Below are 21,216 nucleotides of genomic sequence, written 5' to 3' on the forward strand. Positions count from 1 at the left end.
AAAGAACTCTTCCTTCCTGGGTCCCACCAAACCACAGAAACAGAAAATATTTCCTTTTATAATGGTTCCATCAACTTCTCAATTACAAAATATCATTGATGTTTTGACTTTACCTTTTTCTTCATAACCCTTCCTCCACTCCTCAGGAATGAGTTGGGGAAAACACTAAAATTATCAGGCATTCAAGTGTTTCTCCAGTAATATGCTGAGTCTACCCTAGCGTGAGAGTGAGAGGTCCAAATGGAGTAATCGTAGCAGAGATAGCTTAAGTTTAAAGACCTGTCTGGAGGCCCCTGGATGTCGAATAAGTAGGATTATTCTGCCAGCCTTTATCTTGGCTAAGAAGTTAAGGATTTTATAGCAAGACAGGGTTAGGGACTACAAAGGCTCTGTAGGGAGCAGAGTTGCTAGGAGGTAGACAGGCACAACCAATGAGGCGGAGAGGGGTTTTGCTATACTTACCCAATGCTATGGAAAACGTCACCTGGGACTGACAGTCTGGTGTCCCTTGCACATAACCAATAACAAATGAAAATTAGAATTGAATTGAGTTCTCTTTTTCTTATGCCTTTTTTTTTTTTTTTTAAACACTGTTAGGACAAAGTTTCTGCCATTTACCCTGGAGACTCCACTGTAAACATAAAAAAATTTTTTCAAAGAATATGCACAAATGAAAATAGCTTTATTTCACCACTGCTCAGATCCTGTAGTCAAAAACACAGTTACTGAATTATAAATAAGAAATAACCATCAAAGGAATAACAAGCAAAGGAGAGAAATTCAACTCCAAAACTGCATAAATATTTTGCCTAATTACAGAGTTTGTAAGTATACATGACAATTAACCAATTCGTGGAAGTTCCAAAACATTTGCCACCTGCCTCCCAAATAAACATACAAATGCCTCAGACACTACGAGGCAATGAAAGAAAAAAACATTCGGTTGTCCCCCCTCCCCCGCCCCCCAGTGCAGTTTCAAGGTGAGAAGTTTTGCTACTGTTTCCCAATGTATCCTAGAACCAAGAAAAGGGATGGACAAAGATAATAGGTAGCAAGTTTTGCTACTGTTTCCCAATGTATCCTAGAACCAAGAAAAGGGATGGACAAAGATAATAGGTAGCACCTCTTTCTACCCATTCTTATAAAAGACATTAGGATATGTACCCTAAATGTGTACATATATTTCAAATGCTATCCTCAAGATTAACTGCCAAGGGAAGAGATCCTTGCAGCTGTAGTCATTGGAAAACTGGATAAAGTTTGAGGCTATAACTGCACTATGGGCAAGTGGTCAATTGGCTGGATCAATCAGTCCAGCTTTGGCAAAAATTTCCAGCAAAGGAGTAGGAATTCAACTTAAGATAGATGGATTCCCAAGCTGGTTATCTGGTCAAATTCACCCTTAGAAGCCCCAAAAATGACAGGCCTAAAATCTATCAAGTATGTTTTTTTCAAAAGGAGAAGAGGCCCTTTAAATCCTTGGGATGGGTACTAAGTAACTCTTGGTGGTGTTGCTTCCTTTTTCATGTGCATATATAATCTCCTTAAAAAGGCAGAAAGCTTTTGTATACCCAATCCCCATAACACAGAACCAGACTGTGATTATTTTATACTGTGAAATTTTAAGGACAGAATTCTGGAAAACAATTCCTCTCTGGGGAGTAATCCACTTGAAGGGATGATGCACAGGAGAGAACTTAGCAAAGTGGGTAAACTTGGTAACCTGAGCAAGGAGAGACTTGGGATCAGTCATTGATCAGAGACTTGATCACATCTGTCAGTCATCTCCTACTGTATAAGAGAGCTGAGAACAAGGGGCACCTGTCTGGCCAGAAATAGGAAAGCATCCGGTAGCCCAGTAGTAAGGATACACGAGCTCTGAAACAATAAGAGAATTCAGTTCTAGTCGTTGGAGAATAGCGTAAGACCAAGGGATGATTATACTGTCCTGAGATCACATGAATAACAGAACTAAGCTATTTTAGAAAAGGAAACAAAAAAACAAAAAACAAAACTGATCTTTATCAAAGGTTAGAAATCTCAAATACAGTTGAAGGAAAAAAAAAAAGAACCAGATATAAATGTGCTATGAGCTCCAAGCCTATCTGCAGCTAGACTGTAATTACCTTGCAATCAGTAACCTGGGCTAGGTAAAGCTCGTCCTTAAGCAAAGTCCAGATCCTCTCAGAGGGGACTTGTGAGGGCCCACGGGCACTACTTAGTGCAAATGTGACAGAACGCTTTCAGGAAGAGTTCTCAGGATCATAGATTCAGAACTAGAAGGGAACCTAGAAGTCACCCACACAATCTCTGTTTTAATAGAGGAGAGGGCTGGAAGTCAATCGAGCAGGTGTCAATGCTGAACCCATGAGTCTTTACCTGTCCAAGCCAAGTGGCCCAGGAAACATTAGCTAATTCATCTAGAGAGCTCTGGCAACCTTCTCCTCACACCTAAGTGAGGGCAGAGCTGAGAGAACCCTCCAGCTCAAGCCTTTATGGCAAGGTAGGGATTAGTAAAGGGTATGGAAGAACAAAGGTACAACTCTAGTCCTCTATGGTGGTCATTTAAAAATGAGAAGACAGGGACCAGCAAAACTAGAATACTCTTCACTGAGAAACCTCCAATCCAGTCTGAGGAAGTGCTTCAGAATCTGCATAGTTAAAAGTTTACTCTTCTTAAAAACTTGGGGCTTCAAAGGAAACAGCAGCTACAGGCTTGAGCTTCCAACCTCAGAACAATAAGGAGAGTAAAGTCTGTATTCTCCCCCCCATTCCCACCTATCCAGGATCTCCTCTCCTAGTGTCACTGCAGTCAGCTGAATATAATGAAAGCTCAACTGGAAGGAGTGCTCCCATTCAGTACATCTCTTGGGCTTGCAGAAATGCCCTCACGTGCTTCATCCCACCCCTTAATCATTTTTTTCTTTCCTGAGAAAATGTGGTCGTTCATGCCCAGAGATGCTGTGTTCTTGCCCCATAGTTCCCTTCCAAAGAAGGTGGGATTATCCCACCTGACCCTCAGCTCTGAGCAGGGCTTTTCCAGAGCTACTAACCCGCATTCTCCATCTTCACATAGGAATGGGGGTTGTGCAGTGGCTCCCCAAGGCTCCCTTGGGCACTACTCCCTTGTTCTCTGGCCCCTCGGCGTCCCTTTTGGTCTTGCCCAGTCCTAGCCCCTTCATCATGCTTTCCCAAGAGGCTTTCAGGAGTCTGTAATCTTTCTTGGCCTCCAGTTCCAAGGGGGCCAGCAGGAGGATCTTTAGATGGCGGACAGCCCCTTTCACATTCAGTACAGGGACGGGGCAGCTCACCAACGTGGCTGCCCTGATGTCGAACCAGCCAGGAACGGCAAATGAAGCTCTTGCCACACTGCCCACATGGGTAGAGCTTCTCTTGTGTGTGACTGCGCAGGTGGCGCAAGAAGCTGGGTTTCTGGGCAAAACGTTTACCACACTGAGCACACTTGTAGGTGCGCTCGCCAGAGTGGGTGTTCTGATGTACTGTCAGGTTGGCCAGCCTCGTGAAACGCTTTTCGCATTCGGCACACTGATAGGGCTTTTCACCAGTGTGGGTCCGCCGATGCTCCACCAGCGTTGACAAGCGGCTGAAGCGGCGTTCACATTCAGTGCATTGGTAAGGCTTCTCGCCAGTGTGGGTCCGCCGATGCTCCAAGAGGGTCGACAATCGGCTGAAACGCTTCTCACACTCTGCACAGGGATAGGGCTTCTCACCAGTGTGGGTACGGTAATGAGTAGTGAGAGTAGACTGGTGAATGAAGCTCTTCCCACACTGAGCACAGGTATAGGCTCGTTCCCCTGTGTGGATGCGGTAGTGGCTGGTGAGAGTGGCTTGCTGGGCAAAGCTCTTAGGGCACTGCGGACAGGCAAAGGGACGAGGGCTATGGAGAGCTTGCTGGTGCTGTGTTCGATGCTCCTTTCGGCTGAAGCTCTGGCCACATTCAGCACAGGGATAAGGCCTTTCCACTGAAACTGATGCTGGAACATCTTGACAGTAGGGACTAGGAGGAAGGGCACTGAAGTCTCGCTCCCATGGGGCAGACTTGCTGGGTGGACCTCTAAGAAGGGATGAACTGCAAGGGTTCTCACAAGACCCCCCTCCTAAACCTAGATCTGGGGCTTGATGAAGGCTCTCCTTTTCTCGGCCCTGCAAAACCCAACTTGGGTCCAGGTCCTTGGACCCTTTCTCCTGGTTCTTCTCCTTCTCTTTACTGACCAGCCAGTCCTCTGCTGGGAGAAAACACACGCACACATGCACACACGCACACATGTGAATCACTTCTGCCTTTGGTTTCTTTAAACAATGGTTCAGCAAGACTCTGGAATGTGACAAATGCGAAATATTTAACATAACTGCACAGAGATAGCTCTATCAGACTGCTTGCTGTCTTGGGAGAGGGGAGGGAGAAAATGAACATTGAAAATTATCTCTATGCATAATTAGAACAAAATAAGATACAATAGCTCCTTCCCATCTTTTACCTTAGAGTCTTATAATTCTAGTCAGTGAGGACTGATGCAGACCTGGCATTCTAAGCTCTTCACAACCTAGTCTCAATCTTTATCCCCCACTCCTTTCTTATGTCACATCTCCACACCAATCTTTCTAATTTATAATCCTCTCTGAACAGAACAGGCCACAACCCTTCCTGGGATGTCCTTCCCACTCCTCTCCATTTCTCTCTCAACCCTCTTCATCCTTCAAGGCCTGCCTCAAGCTCTATCTTCTCTATAAGGCCTTCCCTAGAACCCTTGACTTCACAGCCTTAAACCTCAAACTTGAAGCATTTATGGAAAATCACTGGAAAATCACCTTGTGACTTTTCAGTATTGTTTTTGCATACACTCTACATATCTCAGTTGCATTTCCTTACCTAGACTGTAAGTTCCTTGAAGGTAGGGAACAGTTTATGGTACCATCTACTCAACTTATATGCCCCATGCCTTACATGCACACACATGCCCAATACACACACACACACACACACACACACACACACACACACACACACTCTCACACACCCACACACTTCCTTCCAAAGACTAACATAAATTTGCTTAATGAAGACATCAACAACTGTTGAAATAATGCCTTATTAAATCAAGCTGCCTGAGAAGAAGCCTCAGCAGACAAGATAAATGAGATAAAGAGACCCTGGCACTGGCTCTCAGGTTCAAAATATTTTCTTTCTCCCTAGTAAAAGGAAGAGCAATCACAGTGAGGTATATCATGGACTTCAGGCAACAGTCCTAAGTCAAAAGTTTAGAACTCAATCTAGGAATTATTCCTAAAGTTCAAACATGACTCGGAGCCATTGTGATCATGGCATTGTCTCAATGCCCTCATTTTATCATGAGGGGACTGGCCCAGATGAGCTCTGAGGATCCTTCCAAGGCTAAATTTGGTTATGTTGGTTGCTTTCCCTGTCATTTCTCCTGCAAGAACTTGTTCCTTGGGAAAGCTCAAGGGGGAATTCTTGGAGTAAGGCAACATCTGCTTCGCTATGGGAAGAGGATTTCTCCCAAGATATGCTGGCACTGCCATGTCTAGTGAATTCTTTTGGGAACCTTGGACACCTGCCTTGATATTCTCCCTGACAGCTGTTCCCATCATTAGAGGGAGAAGAGATTCAACCCTTACCTGTGCAGAGATCAGTGGATATCTCACTTTCTTGCAAACCCTGTTGATTCCTCCCACATCCTCCTTCTTGTTTAATCCAGGGGAGTACATCTTGAGAAGAAACCAGTGTACTAGTTTCTACAGAGGAAAGAATTAAGGGTTACAAACCACTGGGCTTTTTCTTGCTTTGTGGGACATGCTGCCTATGGTACAGTCAGAAGCTAGACATAAAGCAGCAAGGCACATGATTCAATACACAATTTGCCCCTGGTATGTTACAAGCTCATGAAATCTCCCTGATATACTAAAAGGATCAAAGGGTTGATTTCAGATGATATGGAGATGTGTGGGTATGGAAGAAAACAAACAAAAAACCCCACTACACTGCCAGTCAGGGGACAGTTCTAGTCTGCTACACTTCTGGAGAAGGCACCTCCACTTCCCTTTCTCTCACTCTGCTGACTGCAATCTGGCTTCTGACCTCACTCAATTGCTTTCTCCAAAGTCACTAACGATTTTTTTTACCTGACAAAATTAATATCCTTTTCTCAATTGTCCTCCTTGATTTTTCTGCAACTCTGAATACTTTCTTTTGTTTCTGGAATATGGCTCTCTCCTCTCTCCTAGCATCTGACTGCTCATCTTCATCTAAGCAAAATGATTTGCCAATGCTCTGTTCTGGGTCCTTCTACTCTTCTTCCTCTACATTATTTTACTTGGCAATCTCATCAACTCCCATGATTGAATTATTCTCTCTAAGTAGATGTTTTCCAGATCTCAAACCTTTTTTTTCTCAAAATCTCTTAAACCTTCAGCTGCCTGCTGAACATCTCAAATCGGATGGGCCGAAGACTAATCTGAAACCCAAACTCCAAAATGGTTCGAACTCACATTTTTTCTCCCTAAATCCTTCTTTCTGATTTTCCAATTACTATTGAAGGAACCATTATCCTTCTAGTCCCTTAGGCTCAAGGTCTACATATCATTCTTTACTCTTTATTATCCCCTCCTCTCCATCTCTCCCCCATTCTCTCCCCTCTCATCCATTAAGTTGCCAAGCCCTACTGTTTCTGCCTTTGTAATGACGCTCCTCTATGCCCCTTTCTCTCCCCATGAGAATTTTACCTCCTGGTCCAGGCTTTCATTGCATCATGCATGGACTACTGCAATAGACTAACAGAAATTGGTCTCCCTCCCTCAAATCTCTTTCGACTCCAATTCATGTACCACTCAGCTGTCAAAATGATCTTTAAGTACAGATCTGATGATGTCACCACCCTATTGAAAAAACTCCAAGGGCTTCCTATTATTCCTCAAAATCAAATATGAAATCCTGTGTTTGGCTTTCAAAGCTCTTCAAAACCTAGCTCCTTCCTACTTTTCCATTCTTCTTCCATCACACTCCCCTACGCATATTCTCCGATCCAAGGACTACATTTTCCTGGCTAGTGCTTACATAAAAGCATTTTCATTAGCTGATAACTATCTATCCCATCATTTCCACCAACTAGCTGAGACTTGATAGGAACCAGAGAAGCTAAGTCCCATCTTCTGCAAGAAGCCTTTGTCAGTCTTCTGAGATGATCACCAATTTATCCCATGAATGTCTTATCCCTCTATAATTATTTGTGTGTTGTTCCCCCATTAGGCTGTAAACTGCTCGATGAAGGAAAGGACTGGAGATTTCTTTGTCTTCCTTTGCAAACTTCTGGCACACAGAAGGTGCTTAAAAATGCTTGTTAACTTATTAATTTTTATAATAGCAAAGAAACAGAAATAGATAACCAGTGATTAAGGAATAGGTAAACAAACTGTGATACATAAAAGTAAAAAGACATTACTGTGCTGTAAGAAATAATGAACATGACAAATACAGAGAAACATGGGAAGACATGTGAACACATGCAAAGTGAAGCAGAACCAGTAGAACATACACATAATTACAAAATTTTAATGGAGAAAAAAATATCAAAGCGGAATCATCCTAAATTCTGACCAGCCTAAATTGTGACCAACTTTGGTCACAAAGAAATACATTCTTCTGCAAAAGCATGGGGGAATACAGGTATGAGATAACATACTTTTTTGTTATGTTCGTTCTGGGGAAGTTTTTTCCTTTTTATTCTTTAATATAAGGAGCAGATCTCTGTCAAGGGGTGGAAAGGAAGAATATAATGGGAAATGTAGGCAAAATAAAAAATAAAATATATCCATATCATTAAAAAGAAAGAAAGAAAAGTTCATGGAATAAAATCAAAATTTCCAGAGTGTTACATGACACCACACAAAAGCTAGAATTTTCACTTTATCTTAGTGAATAGGTCTAGCTGTCCAGAAATATTTGGTTCTTTTCATTTCTATATAACATAGCAAAGGATGAGAGAGGTATGATTTTATTAAAAATAAACATTTGATTGAAGGATCTGCTCTAAGATTGCCTGAGAACTGATGAAAACTATTCTTTAGACTCAGGAAATCACAGGATTATGGATCTACAGCTAGAATCAACCTCTGGAACTACATCTAATCCAACTCCTTTATTTTTATTATTTTAAACAATTGAGGAATTCAAGACCTAGCAATATTAGGTGACTTGTCCAAGATCCCACAGGAAGCAGACTTCAGAGGTAGCACTCACTACACTGTATGATGCTGCCCGTTCCTTCCAGTCAGGGGAAAGCTACAAACCCCACCCAAGTCCTGGTAGCATTAACCCAATGGACTTTAATTTGCTGATGAATGTATTCTGGAAATCAAAAGAAAGAAAAACTTGGAAAGATAAACTGAAGCAGAATGAAACAAACAGAACCAATGGCACAATTTATGTAAGGAGAAAACTTTGAAAGATCTCATATTGCTAACAAAAGGATCTATTGTGACTTTAATGGACTGATAATAAAAGGAAGAGAGATAGAAAGCATTTATCAAGTATCTCTTCTTTTACCAGGACTTCTGTTAAAAGTGTTCAATTATAATTATTACCTCAATTGGATCCTAACCCTGAATTACTCCCCCCATTTCCCAGCTGAGGAAACCAAGATACAGATTAAGTGACTTGCCCACGGTCATATGACTAGGAAGAGTTTGAGACTAGATTTCAAAACGGGTGTTCCTGACTCCAGGCTTAACATCTTATCAGTTTCACACTTCCCATTTCTTGATAGAAAGGCGATTCAAAGATACAGAATGAAACATATTTTCAGATATGCCCATTATATTGATTTGTTTTGCTCCATTACATAAATTTATAAGGGAAAGCTTCTACCTAGGGATGCTAAGTCAGTTAGTAGGTAGTGACAGAAAAAAAAAGAATCAATAAGACATTTCAAACAACAAAGAAGGAAATGATTGTAATTGTTAATTAAGTTCATAATAAATAAATTAAAAAAGAAAAGAAACATCCCAAGAAGGATCAGTTCAGACTTTAGAATCAGTAATGAGTATACAGGGTCATGTTCCAGTCTTCTTTGAAGGAAATTTTATCCATAGTCTAGGAAGAAGACCATAGTGCTGTTACCCTTTTTGAATAAAGTGAGAGATTTACAACCCTAATAATAAACACATGGTTAAGTTAGTAAACAGAACTAACCAAGTCATATGAGAGGAAAAAACTATGGCTTTGGTTTTATTAGGGTGGTGTTTGATTAAAGGCTAGATTTTTAAATCTAAAAGAAACCTCAAAGATTATCTAATCAATTTTTTTTTCAAAAATTTTATATGAGGAAGCCAGGGTCCCAAAAGATTAAAAGACTCATCCCCAAGGTAAAGCATTTCCTTACTATAGTGGGAAGAAATAAAGAATAAAAAATATAAAAGTAAAGAGACCTGGGATTCTACTTTTAGCTCTGCCCTGTCAAGTCTATGAACTTGGTTAAAAAAAGGTACTTCTCTAAGCCCCAGTTTCTCCTATGTAAGATGAACAAAATGACTTTGCCAGTCCCATCCTACTCTGAAAAGACCCAGTTATCCCCATGCTTTCCCTGCCATGGTACTGCCAGTAGTTGATGAATATCCTTCTTGCATCCCCCCTCCATAGCAGAGCTACTCACCAGCACTGGGATGGCCTGGATTCTCCCTGTCCTCTGTGTTCGAGAGCTCTTGACCACAGGGCTCCTCCCCTTGCTCAATTCGGGATAAAAGATCTGGCTTGGAGATGGCATAATCTGGTAGGGAAAAAGGTGAAGTGTTAGGAAAGACATGAGCTAGGTTGTTCACATCTAGGACTTGAAGTCATGGCTTCTAATTCTCTGACAGTCAAATGGGGTCAGCAGGAAAGTAAGAAGGAAAAACCATCAGATCCTTCATGTAGCTCAATTACACTTTATGAGGAAAGGCCTAATTTAGACCTTTGAGGTTTTCTACCTCCATGTCCCATTGTTCCCTACTTTGTCATGGGTTAGCACTCTTAAGTAGTAACTGAGGGGCCAACTCTGATCCCAGCCATATTTCAAATAATACAAACATACACATGTGGCTTTTTATCCATGTATTCTGGGAAAAAACAAATCATTGAGATTGGATCACACTACTGAACATGGGAACTAAGATTCTATTCTTTCCCTTTACTCCTTTCCCAGCCTGAGTCAATCATTCAGTAGATGTTTTTAATATGCCTACTATGTATCATGCACTGTGCTAAGGGTTAGGGATAAAAAAAAAGAAGCACAAAGACAGTTCCTCAATGAGCTCATAAGCTAATGAGGAAGAAAACAAATAAGTTTGTGTGTGTGTGTGTGTGTGTGTGTGTGTGTGATAAATAGGACAATTTACAAAAAGATTGCATTGAAATAGAGTGATTGGGAAAGGCTTCTTGTGTATGACAAGATTTTAATTGGAACTTAAAGGCAGCCAGGGAGGCCAATAAAGATGAGAAGGGAATGCACTCTAGTCCTAAAAAAAGAATCAGAAAATGCCCAGTGCTGGGAGATGGTGTGTCCTGTTCCTGGAAGAACAAGATGGTCACTGGAATGAAGAATATGTAGGGAGAGGTAAGGTACAAAAAGACTGGAAAGGTTTGGGGGTAGGGGTGGTATCAAGGACTTTGAAGGTCAAAGGATTTCCTGTAAATAGATCACTAGAGTTTATTGAGTATGGTGTAAAACACCCTATATTTTAGGAAAATCACTTTGGTGACCAAATGGAGGACAGATTGGAGTGAGGAAAGATTTGAGGCAGACAGATACACTAATAGGCTATTACAATAGTTCAGGTGTGAGATGTTGAGGGCCTGCCCTGGAGTGGTAGCAGGGTCAGAGGAGAGAAGAGGGCATATATGAGAGATGTTGCAAAGGTGAAATCAATAGATCTTAGCTACAACTGGATATGACATAAGGGGTGAGGGATAATGAGAAGGGGAAGATGACATCTAGATTGTGAGCTTCAGGAACTTAGGGTGATATTCTTGACAGTAATAGAGAAATCTGAAAGGAAAAAAGATTTGGAGGGAAAATAAGAAGACATGAAAAGACTACAGTGACTTCTTCATTTGAGTCCTTAGACTGCTCATCATTTTGCCTATTGTGTCCTGACAGGCTTCAGCCTTTGATCACTCTCATTTGTTGTCTTGGCTACTACACTTGTGTTAATCAATGAAAGTGGAGAAAATCTTGGAATTATTCTGACTGGACCCTCTACAAATTTTGTTCTAGATCTTAACTAAATCCTTATTGCTGCTAGGCAATCCCACTCCACATCAGTCCTTTTAAATCTTTTCACAGCTCCCTTTCTTCTCTAGAGGATCAAGGGGAGAAGAGAGGGAGAAATTAGAGTAGAGGACATAGCCTGAGAGAAAACTGAGGAGTTAAAGGACTAAAGGTCATGGAATAGAGAGAAGTGTAGGATTTCTTATGGGAAGACAAAAAGGTACATCAGATGATGGGATTTTAGCATTCTTGAACATAAAGATGGTCCCATTTGTGGGTAATAGAAAGATCTAAGATATGACCATGTTTGTATGTGGTTGAGGTGGGATAGAGGAATAGATCATGGGAAGTTAGTAGGTTAAGGAATTTAACAATTGTGGAACCTGAGAGTGTCAATATATTTGTTGGCAATTCCCTAGTATGAGGGTAGTTGAGAAGGACTGTGAGGCAGAGACTGGCACTCACTGAGGAAGGAAGAAGAATGTACTGGAAATCTATAGAAAATAGCTACCATGATTTTGAATGGAAGATGTGGATTGTAAAGGTCTCAAATGAAGAGAAGCTAATGAGTCATTGCTATGAGCTGGTTCATCTGGCCAATATATATACAGAACACGTTCAATGGATAAGGCCCTCTGCTAAGTGTTGGGAGATACAAAGACAGAAGACAAAATTCCTACCTATTTCACAGCTTATAGCACCATCGAAGGAGATAATTCAGATATACAGATGTGCACCCATGGAATAACAATTATCTATCTCTCTATGTCTTCCCATAACAAGAGCAGCTACAGAGGCAGGGGTCCCAGGCTTTTTGTACATTCTTCTTCTTCTTTTTTAAAGCTTATAACTCTGAGCAAATCATTGCTTCTTGCCTTACCTGTACAGATGTTCTTTCAAAGTTCCTTTTGCTTCTCAAATAAAAGATTCTAAATAGCTAAGCCAGTGCGTAAAAATGAAAACAGGGTTTCTACAGAGACTTAGATCTCTTTACACAGAGAGCCGCCTCTTACCCAAGGACACCAATGTTTCATAGTTTCCTCTCATCACATGTTTGTAGAGCTCCTTCTGCCACTCATCCAGGTTCCCCCACTCCTGCTCTGAGAAATACACAGCCACATCTTCAATAATCACAGGTACCTAGAAACCAATACATGAGATATCCATTCAGAGTCACATAGGATATCCAGTTCTCATCCTGGTGATTTCTAAGGCTATCTGATAAAATTCTGGTAAGTATTAATTTCCCCTAGGGCTCAAGCTGCTCAAGGGTAAATCGAGCTAAGAGGTGAATTTTCCTTTTCCTATTCCATATGCCTTCCCCACAACCAGCTCCAAACTTCAGGCTACTTATAGATCTTCACAGGTTTCTTCTCTACTTGATAGTTCCTAGTATACCTGTTACCAGGGTGACTTCGCCCTAAATATCCCAGCTCTTTTGACAAAAAATGCTTCCTTTTCTTCAGCCCAGAATGATTACATCCTGACCTCTGTTTTTTCCAACAACCCAATGTTCCTTGGAATTAACTGGTTGACTAATTTTAGGGACAAAGAATTCTGCCATGTACTGGCCTGCTGCCCCTGACTTTTTAAGTACACTGTGTGCCAAATTAGTATCCTTCAGAAAATTACCTTTGGGACTTCGCCCTTGCTGCTTGGGGGAAGTCGGAGGATCCAGAAGTTCCTGTTTCTGAGTAGGTTCTCCATGTTCTCTAGTCTCCTTTGCAGAAGACCATACTCCTGGAGCAGGGTGCCCAGCACAGCCCATTTACCCTCCAATTGGTTCCCAAATTCCATTGCTGTTTTCTCACAATCAACCAACTTCTTTTCTGCTGTCCCTGTCCGCCCCTCCAGGGTCTGCAAGCGGGCAGCCTGGGACTCCACCTTCTGCTCCACAGCCTGAATAGAAGCCAGGATAGCTAGTAGAGAGATCTCGGCTGACTGGATCTGGGCTTCACGTTGAGGGACCGTAGGAGATGCTGGAGGCGCTGGGTGCTGTAGACTAGTTTCCCATTCCTGAGACTAAACAGAAGGAGAGACAGAAATAACTGAGGGTGAGTGAGTAGGAGGAGGTTACTTTCACTTATCATAATTAGCAACAGAGACAGTAACTGAAAACTGGAAGCAGAGTCCTAGTCTCAAGAAACCAAAACCTTAGCTGAGGACCATTATGCCATGTTCAAGTGCCAGCTGGGTAGTCACTCACTTCACATCTTAGGCCTTGTCTCTTAATTCATTGCTCTTAATCTCAAAAACTCTTTGGACTCAAGAGTATATAATTTTGAGACCACACTATAACGAAGATTTTATGCTATTACATTTCATTTATCTGGGTCTCAGTTTCCTCATCTGTAAAAAGGGTCAATAAATTTTATACTACCTATAATAATAACAGCTAGCATTTACATAGCACTTCAAAGCAAAGGATTTTGCAATAATTTCATTTGTCCACAAGAAAACTCAAGGAGTTAGGTGCTATTATTATCGCTATTTAAAAATAAAGAAACTGAGGTAGGCAGAGTAAGTGACTTGTTCAGAGTCATACAGTAAGTATCAAAAGCTAGATTTAAGTTTTTAATTTAAGTCTTCCTGATTTCTAGACCCAATGTTCTATCTAGAGCAAAGTACCTTATAAATTTTAAAATAATACAGAAATAATAAAAAAAAATGCTACAGAAACATGAATTACTACCTCCTCCCAGGACCAATATGTTCAAACAGCCAACTAAATTTACTAAACAACAATTGCACAGAATAGGAAAGAGATTATAAATGGATTTCTTCTTCCTATAAAAATTTCTAGCTTCAGGTGGGAAGACAAATAGCATCATATGAAAAGGAGATAAGATCAAAACAGAAAGCCTTAAATTTATTGCTCTTCGTCGGTTTTGCCTTCCTTCACCTCATTCATTTTCTCACATTGCTAATAAACCAAGGTCTCCTTAGAGTTAATTATTTCTCTAAATACTGAGTAAATACCATCTGCTGGAAAATTGGCTTAAACATCAGTAAAAAAGAGACTAGCAGATAGAATAATGCTTTTAGTTGCTTTAGAGAAATAGGGGCTCTCCTGGAATTATAATGATTGCCCCAGAGAGGACTCCTTGAGATATAGTTATTTGTGTTTTTCCATATCCCTATGGACTACAATTCCTTGCACCAAGAAGACTCCCAAGAAGCTCTAGACAGATAACAATCATTTTGCTCAGAGCCTCAAATAAACTTTGTTAGTATTAAAATTCAGTCTAACCATCTACATAGGAAAACGAAATGTGGATTGTCCCGACAACCTATTTTAGAAAGTGGAGGAGGATAAGAAGAAAAAGGAATGAGGAAACAGAGAAAATGGAGGAACAGAAAGGAAACAGGCTAGACTGCATTTGGGAAATTTCTCAAGAGCTTTCAATAACCCTAAGTTTCTCCCTAAAACAAAACCCCAACATGAATAAAGCATTTATTAAATAGTTTATATGCAAAGGATATTATTAAGCACTGCATCTATAAATAATGTATACTTCATAACACCAATCTTCTTCTATTATTACTCTATGGCTTTGAAATATGGGATACAGGAAAAGAAAAACTGCAGATCACTGAAAAGTAACTAAAGGATTATATGGTGAGTGAAAGTAGGCCACAGAATACTACAAATAATGAATTATACGATACAAAGTAGCATAAAGGATATCAAAGCAGTGTATGACCATAAGGTCCATCATGTGATATGAGTTATGTAATTGATGTTCATTTTTATATATAATCCTCTTTTTTGTTCTCTGTCTATAGAAATATTAATATTTGTGGATAACTTAAGTTAATTTTAAAAAGAGAAAAAATAAAATTTAAATAGATTTTAAGAAAAAACCTTTTTTGCTGTTGTTTTCTCATAGATTTTTTCCCAATAGGACTCATATGGAAATGTTAAAACCTGATTGTACATGTATAACCTATATCAGTTTGCATGCTGTCTTGGGGGAGGGAGGAAGAAATGGAGGGAAAATGGAACTCAAAATCTTACAAAAATGAATGCTGAAAACCATCATTTACTTGTAATAGGAAAAATAGCATACTATTAAAAAAAAAAAAGAAAACCCTCAAAAAAATAAGAATCTCAAATATATAAAAACAGCAATTGGAGCTAGCCAATGATTATCAAAAGGATTCCTAAAGAAAAGTTCCCTTAATACCTTTAAAATGTGGCTCAGGTTATATTTTACATACAATTAAGTTGTAAATAAATTACATAAAGTAGTTTATGATATGATACACATCCGTGCTATAGAGAGGGGAGAAAGGGGCAATTCACTAGTAGGAGGGATCAATTAGTAAAGATTTTGAGGGAATCACAAAGTGACATGGAAAAAGTAATTTTAGAGAAGCAACAACTCACATATCTAATTTTTAATGTGTACAAAGTTTTTTTTCCTTATAATAACCCTATGAGATAGAGGAAACTGAGGTCCTGACCTGTTGAGTGACTTACCTGTGATCACATAGGCTCAGTATTAGATCTAAGGACTGAACACAAGTATCCTGAGTTCAATTAAAAACATTCTTTGTATGCTAACATGGTCCCTTCCCTATTAAGGCATTAACTCACCAATAAACAGTGGAGATACAATCAAATTAGATAAAGGGTGGGACAGAAGATAATTAGTTTAGGATCTTCAAACTGACATTTTAGAGCTTCGGTTTTTGATGTCTACTACTTTTGACACTATCAGTAGACACCTTTTGGGGGATAAATCTCTGATCCAGTCTCCAAGTCTGACAAGATAGGAGGGGCAGGATATGACCAAAATTCAAGGCAGTTAAAATAAAACCCAATATGTATATCATTCATTCAGTAGACATTTATGAAGTGCCTACTTTGTGCTGGCACAATTCCAGGCGATTCCCTCAACAAGCTTACATTCCAAAGGAAAATAATGATTTGAGAAATAGTGCAGCAGAAGAAATATTTGATGGAGCAATTTGGGTCCTAGTTTCAAGTTTGACTCTTACAGTCTCTCCTTATGAACAAGTTGCTTTACTCCTCTGAGCCTACTTTCTCACAGGAAGGAGTTGGCTTCCATGATTTTCAATGGCCTCTTCCAACTCTTTGAGCAACCCAGCCTATGCTAGGTAATATGGGAGATATCCTAAAAAGATTCACAATCTACTTGGAAAGGCAAAATTAATATTCATGAAAAGAATCAGAAAAAAATTAAATGCTAAGTGACAAAGACTTTTTTAAAATTCAGAAAAATCTGGTGAGATAGGTTGAAAAGAACTGACTATTCAAAGTTGGAGAGAACTTGGAAAAATTGAGAGAAAGAGAAAGAGAATTCCAATTATGAGGGGCAACAGGATGAAATAATATCAACTAGGGTGAAGAACAAGCTTTGTTCACAGGATTCATCCTGGCTGAAGCAGAGAACACAAGTTAGGGAGGAAAGAACAAGATGTGCTGGCCATCTTGGCGAAGGCCTTGACAATCATGCAGAAGAATACAGATTCAGTAGACTAGTTTCTTCAAACTGAGTTCCACAAGATTTTAGGGTTTAGATCAGACATGGCCTTAGACATCATTTAATATAAACCCTTTATTTTCACAAAGGCTCAGAGGTGAAGTGACCTGTCTAATACAGATGGCTCTATGCTATGTGAATAAATGTTACAAGAGAGAAATGTCAATGTTAGTGATGTTTTTCACTATAGTATTTCAAATTCTTTATATTTATGGAAAGTTTCCAGCATGAAGAATGGTTTAATTTCTCTTATCTTCCTTCAAAAGAACTCCCTCAACACTCTTTATAGTGGGAGAATTACAAATCCCTAGATCCATCACTCCCATTCATTAAAGGAGTCAACATTTATGGGTTCTATCCACATATTTTAAGCCCTAGAGTATTTTGTGGCCATTATTTTGAGAAAATCTAACAAGAGGGAGTTTCCAGCCTATCTTTCCAGGCTGATTACACATCATTCTCCCACATGAACTTTGTGTTCCTGTCAAATTGACCTGCTTGCTAGTCCTTGTATATTATATTCATAAGCTAGTCTTTGCCAAGGCTCTCTCATGCCTGAGCTGCTCTCATTCTATACCTCCACCCACTATAACTCCACGTGTTAGAAGCCCCAGCTTCCTTTATGGCTCAGATCAAGTGCCATCAACTTCAAAAACATTATATATATCTATAACTTATCTGTGAATATAATGTATCCTCTAAGCTTGTCTTTTTTATGAATCTCTCCATCATTTTGTATAATGGTCTGGTAGTAACTTCTAAATGTTTGCTGATAACCAACTTGTTCACTCAGATTATGGTGTTGGGAGATCAGGTATTTGAATATTTCAGCTGAAGCTTATTCCTACTGCTTTTTTGATCTTTCCCAGCTAGGACAAAGACTGACAAAATAGAAAAACTCATATGATCGCTATGATAGGAGCCACTGAACATGAAGATGAAATCCAAGCCTCGAGAAACTTCCCAGGGATTCAGGCAGAGAAATAAGCCCTCTTCAATTAACAGGCCTGCTTCCTCATTTGAAAATGAACTGAACCATACCCAAATATTAATTCAGTCAAGTATTTCCAGCTCTCAAATTCTATGGTTCAGTGAACTTCTAGCCTCCAACCAACCTGGGTCACATCTATGCAAGGTCAGGCCCACCCACCCCAGAACAAGAACAGAAATAGTTTAAAAGCTTCATGGTAAACATTTCAAACAAACAGAAAAGAGAAGAATAAGGGAGGTGCTACAATGTCTTCCTGGGATTTGTAAATTAAGAAAAACCTTAGAAAAGGTATTATATTATAGGACAGTCCCAAACTCCCTCCACCAAGGGTTTGATTCTCTAATTGAGGGAAGAAAGGAAGGCTGAGAGAAGCCAACGGCTATTTTCCCCTTAATTATTGCAAATCAAGAAATTCCCTAAATAGGATTATTTCCTTTTAATAGTTCATCTGTCCCCAAGAGATTGGTCTAAAATTTTCTTGCAGCCATTTCTTTAGGGTGGTAGTTCCTACAGAACTGGATACAATCGAGCCTCATTAAGACACTAATTCCCTGTTACAAAACAAGCCATGCTATGGCTCAAATGCTGAAATGCCGCTATTACAAGACTCAATTATAAATCAGTGGGCCTAAATTACATAAGATGATAGTCCCTTTCTTCCCTCCTCCGTACAAGCTGGCAAGGGACCTGATAAAAGCAGAAGCAGACTACTTTAATGCAGTCTTGCCCCCTCCCCGCCCCAATACGGAGAGAGACAGGGGGGCTGGGGTCTCTGATGCAAATGTTTGGCCAGGGGCTTGCTTTGGACAGCAGGTGAGCAGAACAGTGGTCACATACAGCACATGAGTACATGCCTCTTTTAGTCCTAATGGAGGATGCAGGATGGGTCAAGTGGGATGGTGGTCTTGGGCTGGGAAATGAAGCTGAATGAAGGTCATCGGGGAAGCAGAACGGACCTAAGGTGAAGAGCGGGAGATATCTCCGTGCATGTCATCAGGCTGTGGGGATTCTAGCCCCCGCAGGACCTTCCTCTCGAAGTAACTCGTGCAAACTGGCCCTGGACTGGCCCTCTGACCTCAGGCCTCCATCCTGACCCTAGAGGGTTGAAGCGACGCCCCGGGCCGTGCTCGGAGGAGCTGGGCCCGGGGCCCTGGGATGGGAAGAACCTTCTTCACAAATCCGAACTGGGGTCGGGGAGTAGGGGGCTCTTACCGGAGCAGGAGCCGCCTCGGCCATGGTTTCGTTCCCAGGCCCCGGGGAGGCTGAGGTACTGCCAAGCGGGCTCCGGAGCAGTCCGACCCTCCTCTCTCTGCACAAGGGACCCGCAGGGGCTTCCTTTGGCCAAGCTAGGCCCTGAAGCCGTCAGCGGGGAGGGCGCGGATCCAAAAACCCTAGAGGGGGCCCCCGGCCGCCGTGAGCTCCCAGAGGGCCGGCCCCGAGCTGTGCTTTCCCCCCCGTCTCCGCCTCTGCCGCGTCCGGCCTCGCGCTCAGTTCAGGCCCCTCAGCCTCAGGCTCGGCCCGGTCCGGTCCTCCCCGTGAAAGACTCCGCAGCGTCCGGCCCCGGCTCTGCAGCACCTGTCTCCGGCCTTGCTGCGGCTGCCGCTCCTGCTACTCTGCAGCGCGAGCCGCACAGCTGCTGCAGCTACCGCCGTGTTGATAACCACTGCATCCTGGGAGCTCAGCCCGCTCATTGGCTGGCGGAGAAGGAGAAGCGCTCGGCACCTCCTCCCGGCCGCGGAGGGCTGAGCGCCCCCCAGGGCCCGTAGGAGCGAACTGCAGAAAGGCGGCACCGGAGCGGGTTCCGTCAGTGTCCTTGCGGCCCTAGCCCATTACGTGGTCTGAGCCTGGCCTCCGATGCAAGGCCTTCCCAGCGCTGAGCACAACCGATTGCACGTGTTGTCTGCGCCATCACATGAATGTTCTCACACAGGGGTCCCAGAGTCTCCGGGCCACCTTAAGCTTATTACGATCTATAAAGCTAAAAAAGACACTGAGACGTTTGGGGGTCCTGTAGAGGACAGAGCAGCCCTCGGAAGTCGACTGAATTCAACTCGGGTGTCCGGGATGTCCCCCTTCCCCCAACAAGCTCTAGTGACCCGGAATCCTTTCTTGCTGAGCAGCTGAAGATTATGGGTCAAAACCTGCTTGAGGTTCATCCACACCCTGGTAACCCTAACATCACCACCCTACACTTTTCCCCTGTAGGCTCAAGTCCAAGCCCACCTCCCATGTGGCACTTCCTGATTTACGGGGTCCCCTCTCTTGAAGCCGGAAGCTCTCCTCTAGGTGTTTGCATGACATGCTCTCTCCACTACTAGGCAAAGGCGCTGGTAGCCAAAGAAAATTTGTGCCTGCCCCAGCACTTGGTGAACTGGGCAATAAGGGGCTGAGCTGAACCTGTTGCGCACTTGAGCACTCATTAGACAGCACCAGCACCAGCTATCTCCTAGTTTATCTATATGCAGGGGAGGTTAGAGAAAGGGGATTTGGGGACCCAAACCGGATATTTGCAAGAAATACAATGGGAGCTTTACCCTGAAAAACTTTATGCTGAGGTTCCAAGAGGAAATGGCGTTCCTTCTCCCCACCAAGCATGTGTCTTATCTCCACTCCAACCACTTCCTGCCCAAATGCCACAATTTGAGGTGGCTACATTTCTCTTCAGTAAAAAAAAATCACTTCCTTTACCTAAATCATGATAGGGCTCAAGTAAGCTCTGCTAGCAGCCCTCTCCCCCTGCAGGCAGAGGAAGAGGAAGGTGCTCCAGCCGATCTGTATGACCTACCTTCCTCTCTTCAATTAAATGAATTTAGGGCAGATTTCTCCATGTTCCAAACTCCCATGCTGGCCTGTAAGAAGGGGGAAGGAGCAGGTAGAGAAAGGGGGAAAAGTGGCCAATGCACATATCTATTCGGCAGTTCAAGAGCAAAAGGACAAATGGGAGAGCCTTCTTCACAGCTACCACCTCCTGAGAAACCAGGGGAGGGGGAGTTGTTTGGAATGGGAAGGAGGTAGTTGGTGCCACTTTCAAGAACAAGGCTTTACCTGAACAGAGGTTGCTTTTCACAATAGCCTCAATGATGACAGGGCTTTATAATAATCCTCATACTGAGGGCTCCTCATGCACAAACCAAGTAGAAAGTCATCCATATTTAATATCAAAGTTGCCAAATATTTGGCTGTTGGTTGGTACCTAAAATTCTTTTAAGATTTTTTTAAACAAAAGGTTCTGTCTCCAGTTTACAAAAGTTTTATCAGCTATTTTTCTCTTACTAAAAGCAAATTTTGATTAGGGGATGGAGAAAATGAGGAAATAAGTAAAAGGGTGCTTTGGGGTGGAGAGGACAATCCCTAGAAAGTGACACAATTTTCCCAAGTACTTTTATCTTCCTTATCTTATTGTAGCCCAACAATCACCTTTCCAAACAAAAGAAAG

At 41.8% G+C, this 21,216-nt stretch overlaps 1 protein-coding gene across 2 annotated transcripts; it reads right to left on the reverse strand.

Annotated features, from left to right (window-relative positions):
* Positions 1-663: 663 nt before the first annotated feature.
* Positions 664-19,459, reverse strand: LOC127564205 (zinc finger protein 398-like). 2 transcript variants are annotated; one of them, XM_052000618.1, is made up of 6 exons: positions 18,993-19,459; positions 12,912-13,301; positions 12,293-12,419; positions 9,687-9,800; positions 5,659-5,775; positions 664-4,244 (listed from the first exon to the last, which is right to left on the reverse strand). In XM_052000618.1, the coding sequence occupies exons 1-6, from the start codon at positions 19,014-19,016 to the stop codon at positions 3,049-3,051; spliced, it is 1,968 nt and encodes a 655-aa protein (XP_051856578.1). In that variant the 5' UTR covers positions 19,017-19,459; the 3' UTR covers positions 664-3,048. The 2 variants fall into 2 exon arrangements, with proteins under 2 accessions (XP_051856578.1, XP_051856577.1); XM_052000617.1 differs by having other exon boundaries at positions 664-4,247.
* Positions 19,460-21,216: the final 1,757 nt, after the last annotated feature.

This window comes from Antechinus flavipes, chromosome 5 (genome assembly GCF_016432865.1).
Source record: "Antechinus flavipes isolate AdamAnt ecotype Samford, QLD, Australia chromosome 5, AdamAnt_v2, whole genome shotgun sequence".
Lineage (NCBI taxonomy): Eukaryota > Metazoa > Chordata > Mammalia > Dasyuromorphia > Dasyuridae > Antechinus > Antechinus flavipes.

Excerpts from the sequence above, each read along its gene's own strand:
- LOC127564205 (XM_052000617.1), bottom strand. The coding sequence starts at position 19,016 with ATGGCCGAGGCGGCTCCTGCTCCG. Across the intron at positions 13,302-18,992 it reads CCGAGGCGGCTCCTGCTCCG|TCTCAGGAATGGGAAACTAG; the intron begins GTAAGAGCCCCC and ends CCTTCTGTTTAG. Across the intron at positions 5,776-9,686 it reads TCCAGGCCATCCCAGTGCTG|AAACTAGTACACTGGTTTCT; the intron begins GTGAGTAGCTCT and ends TTTCCTCTGTAG.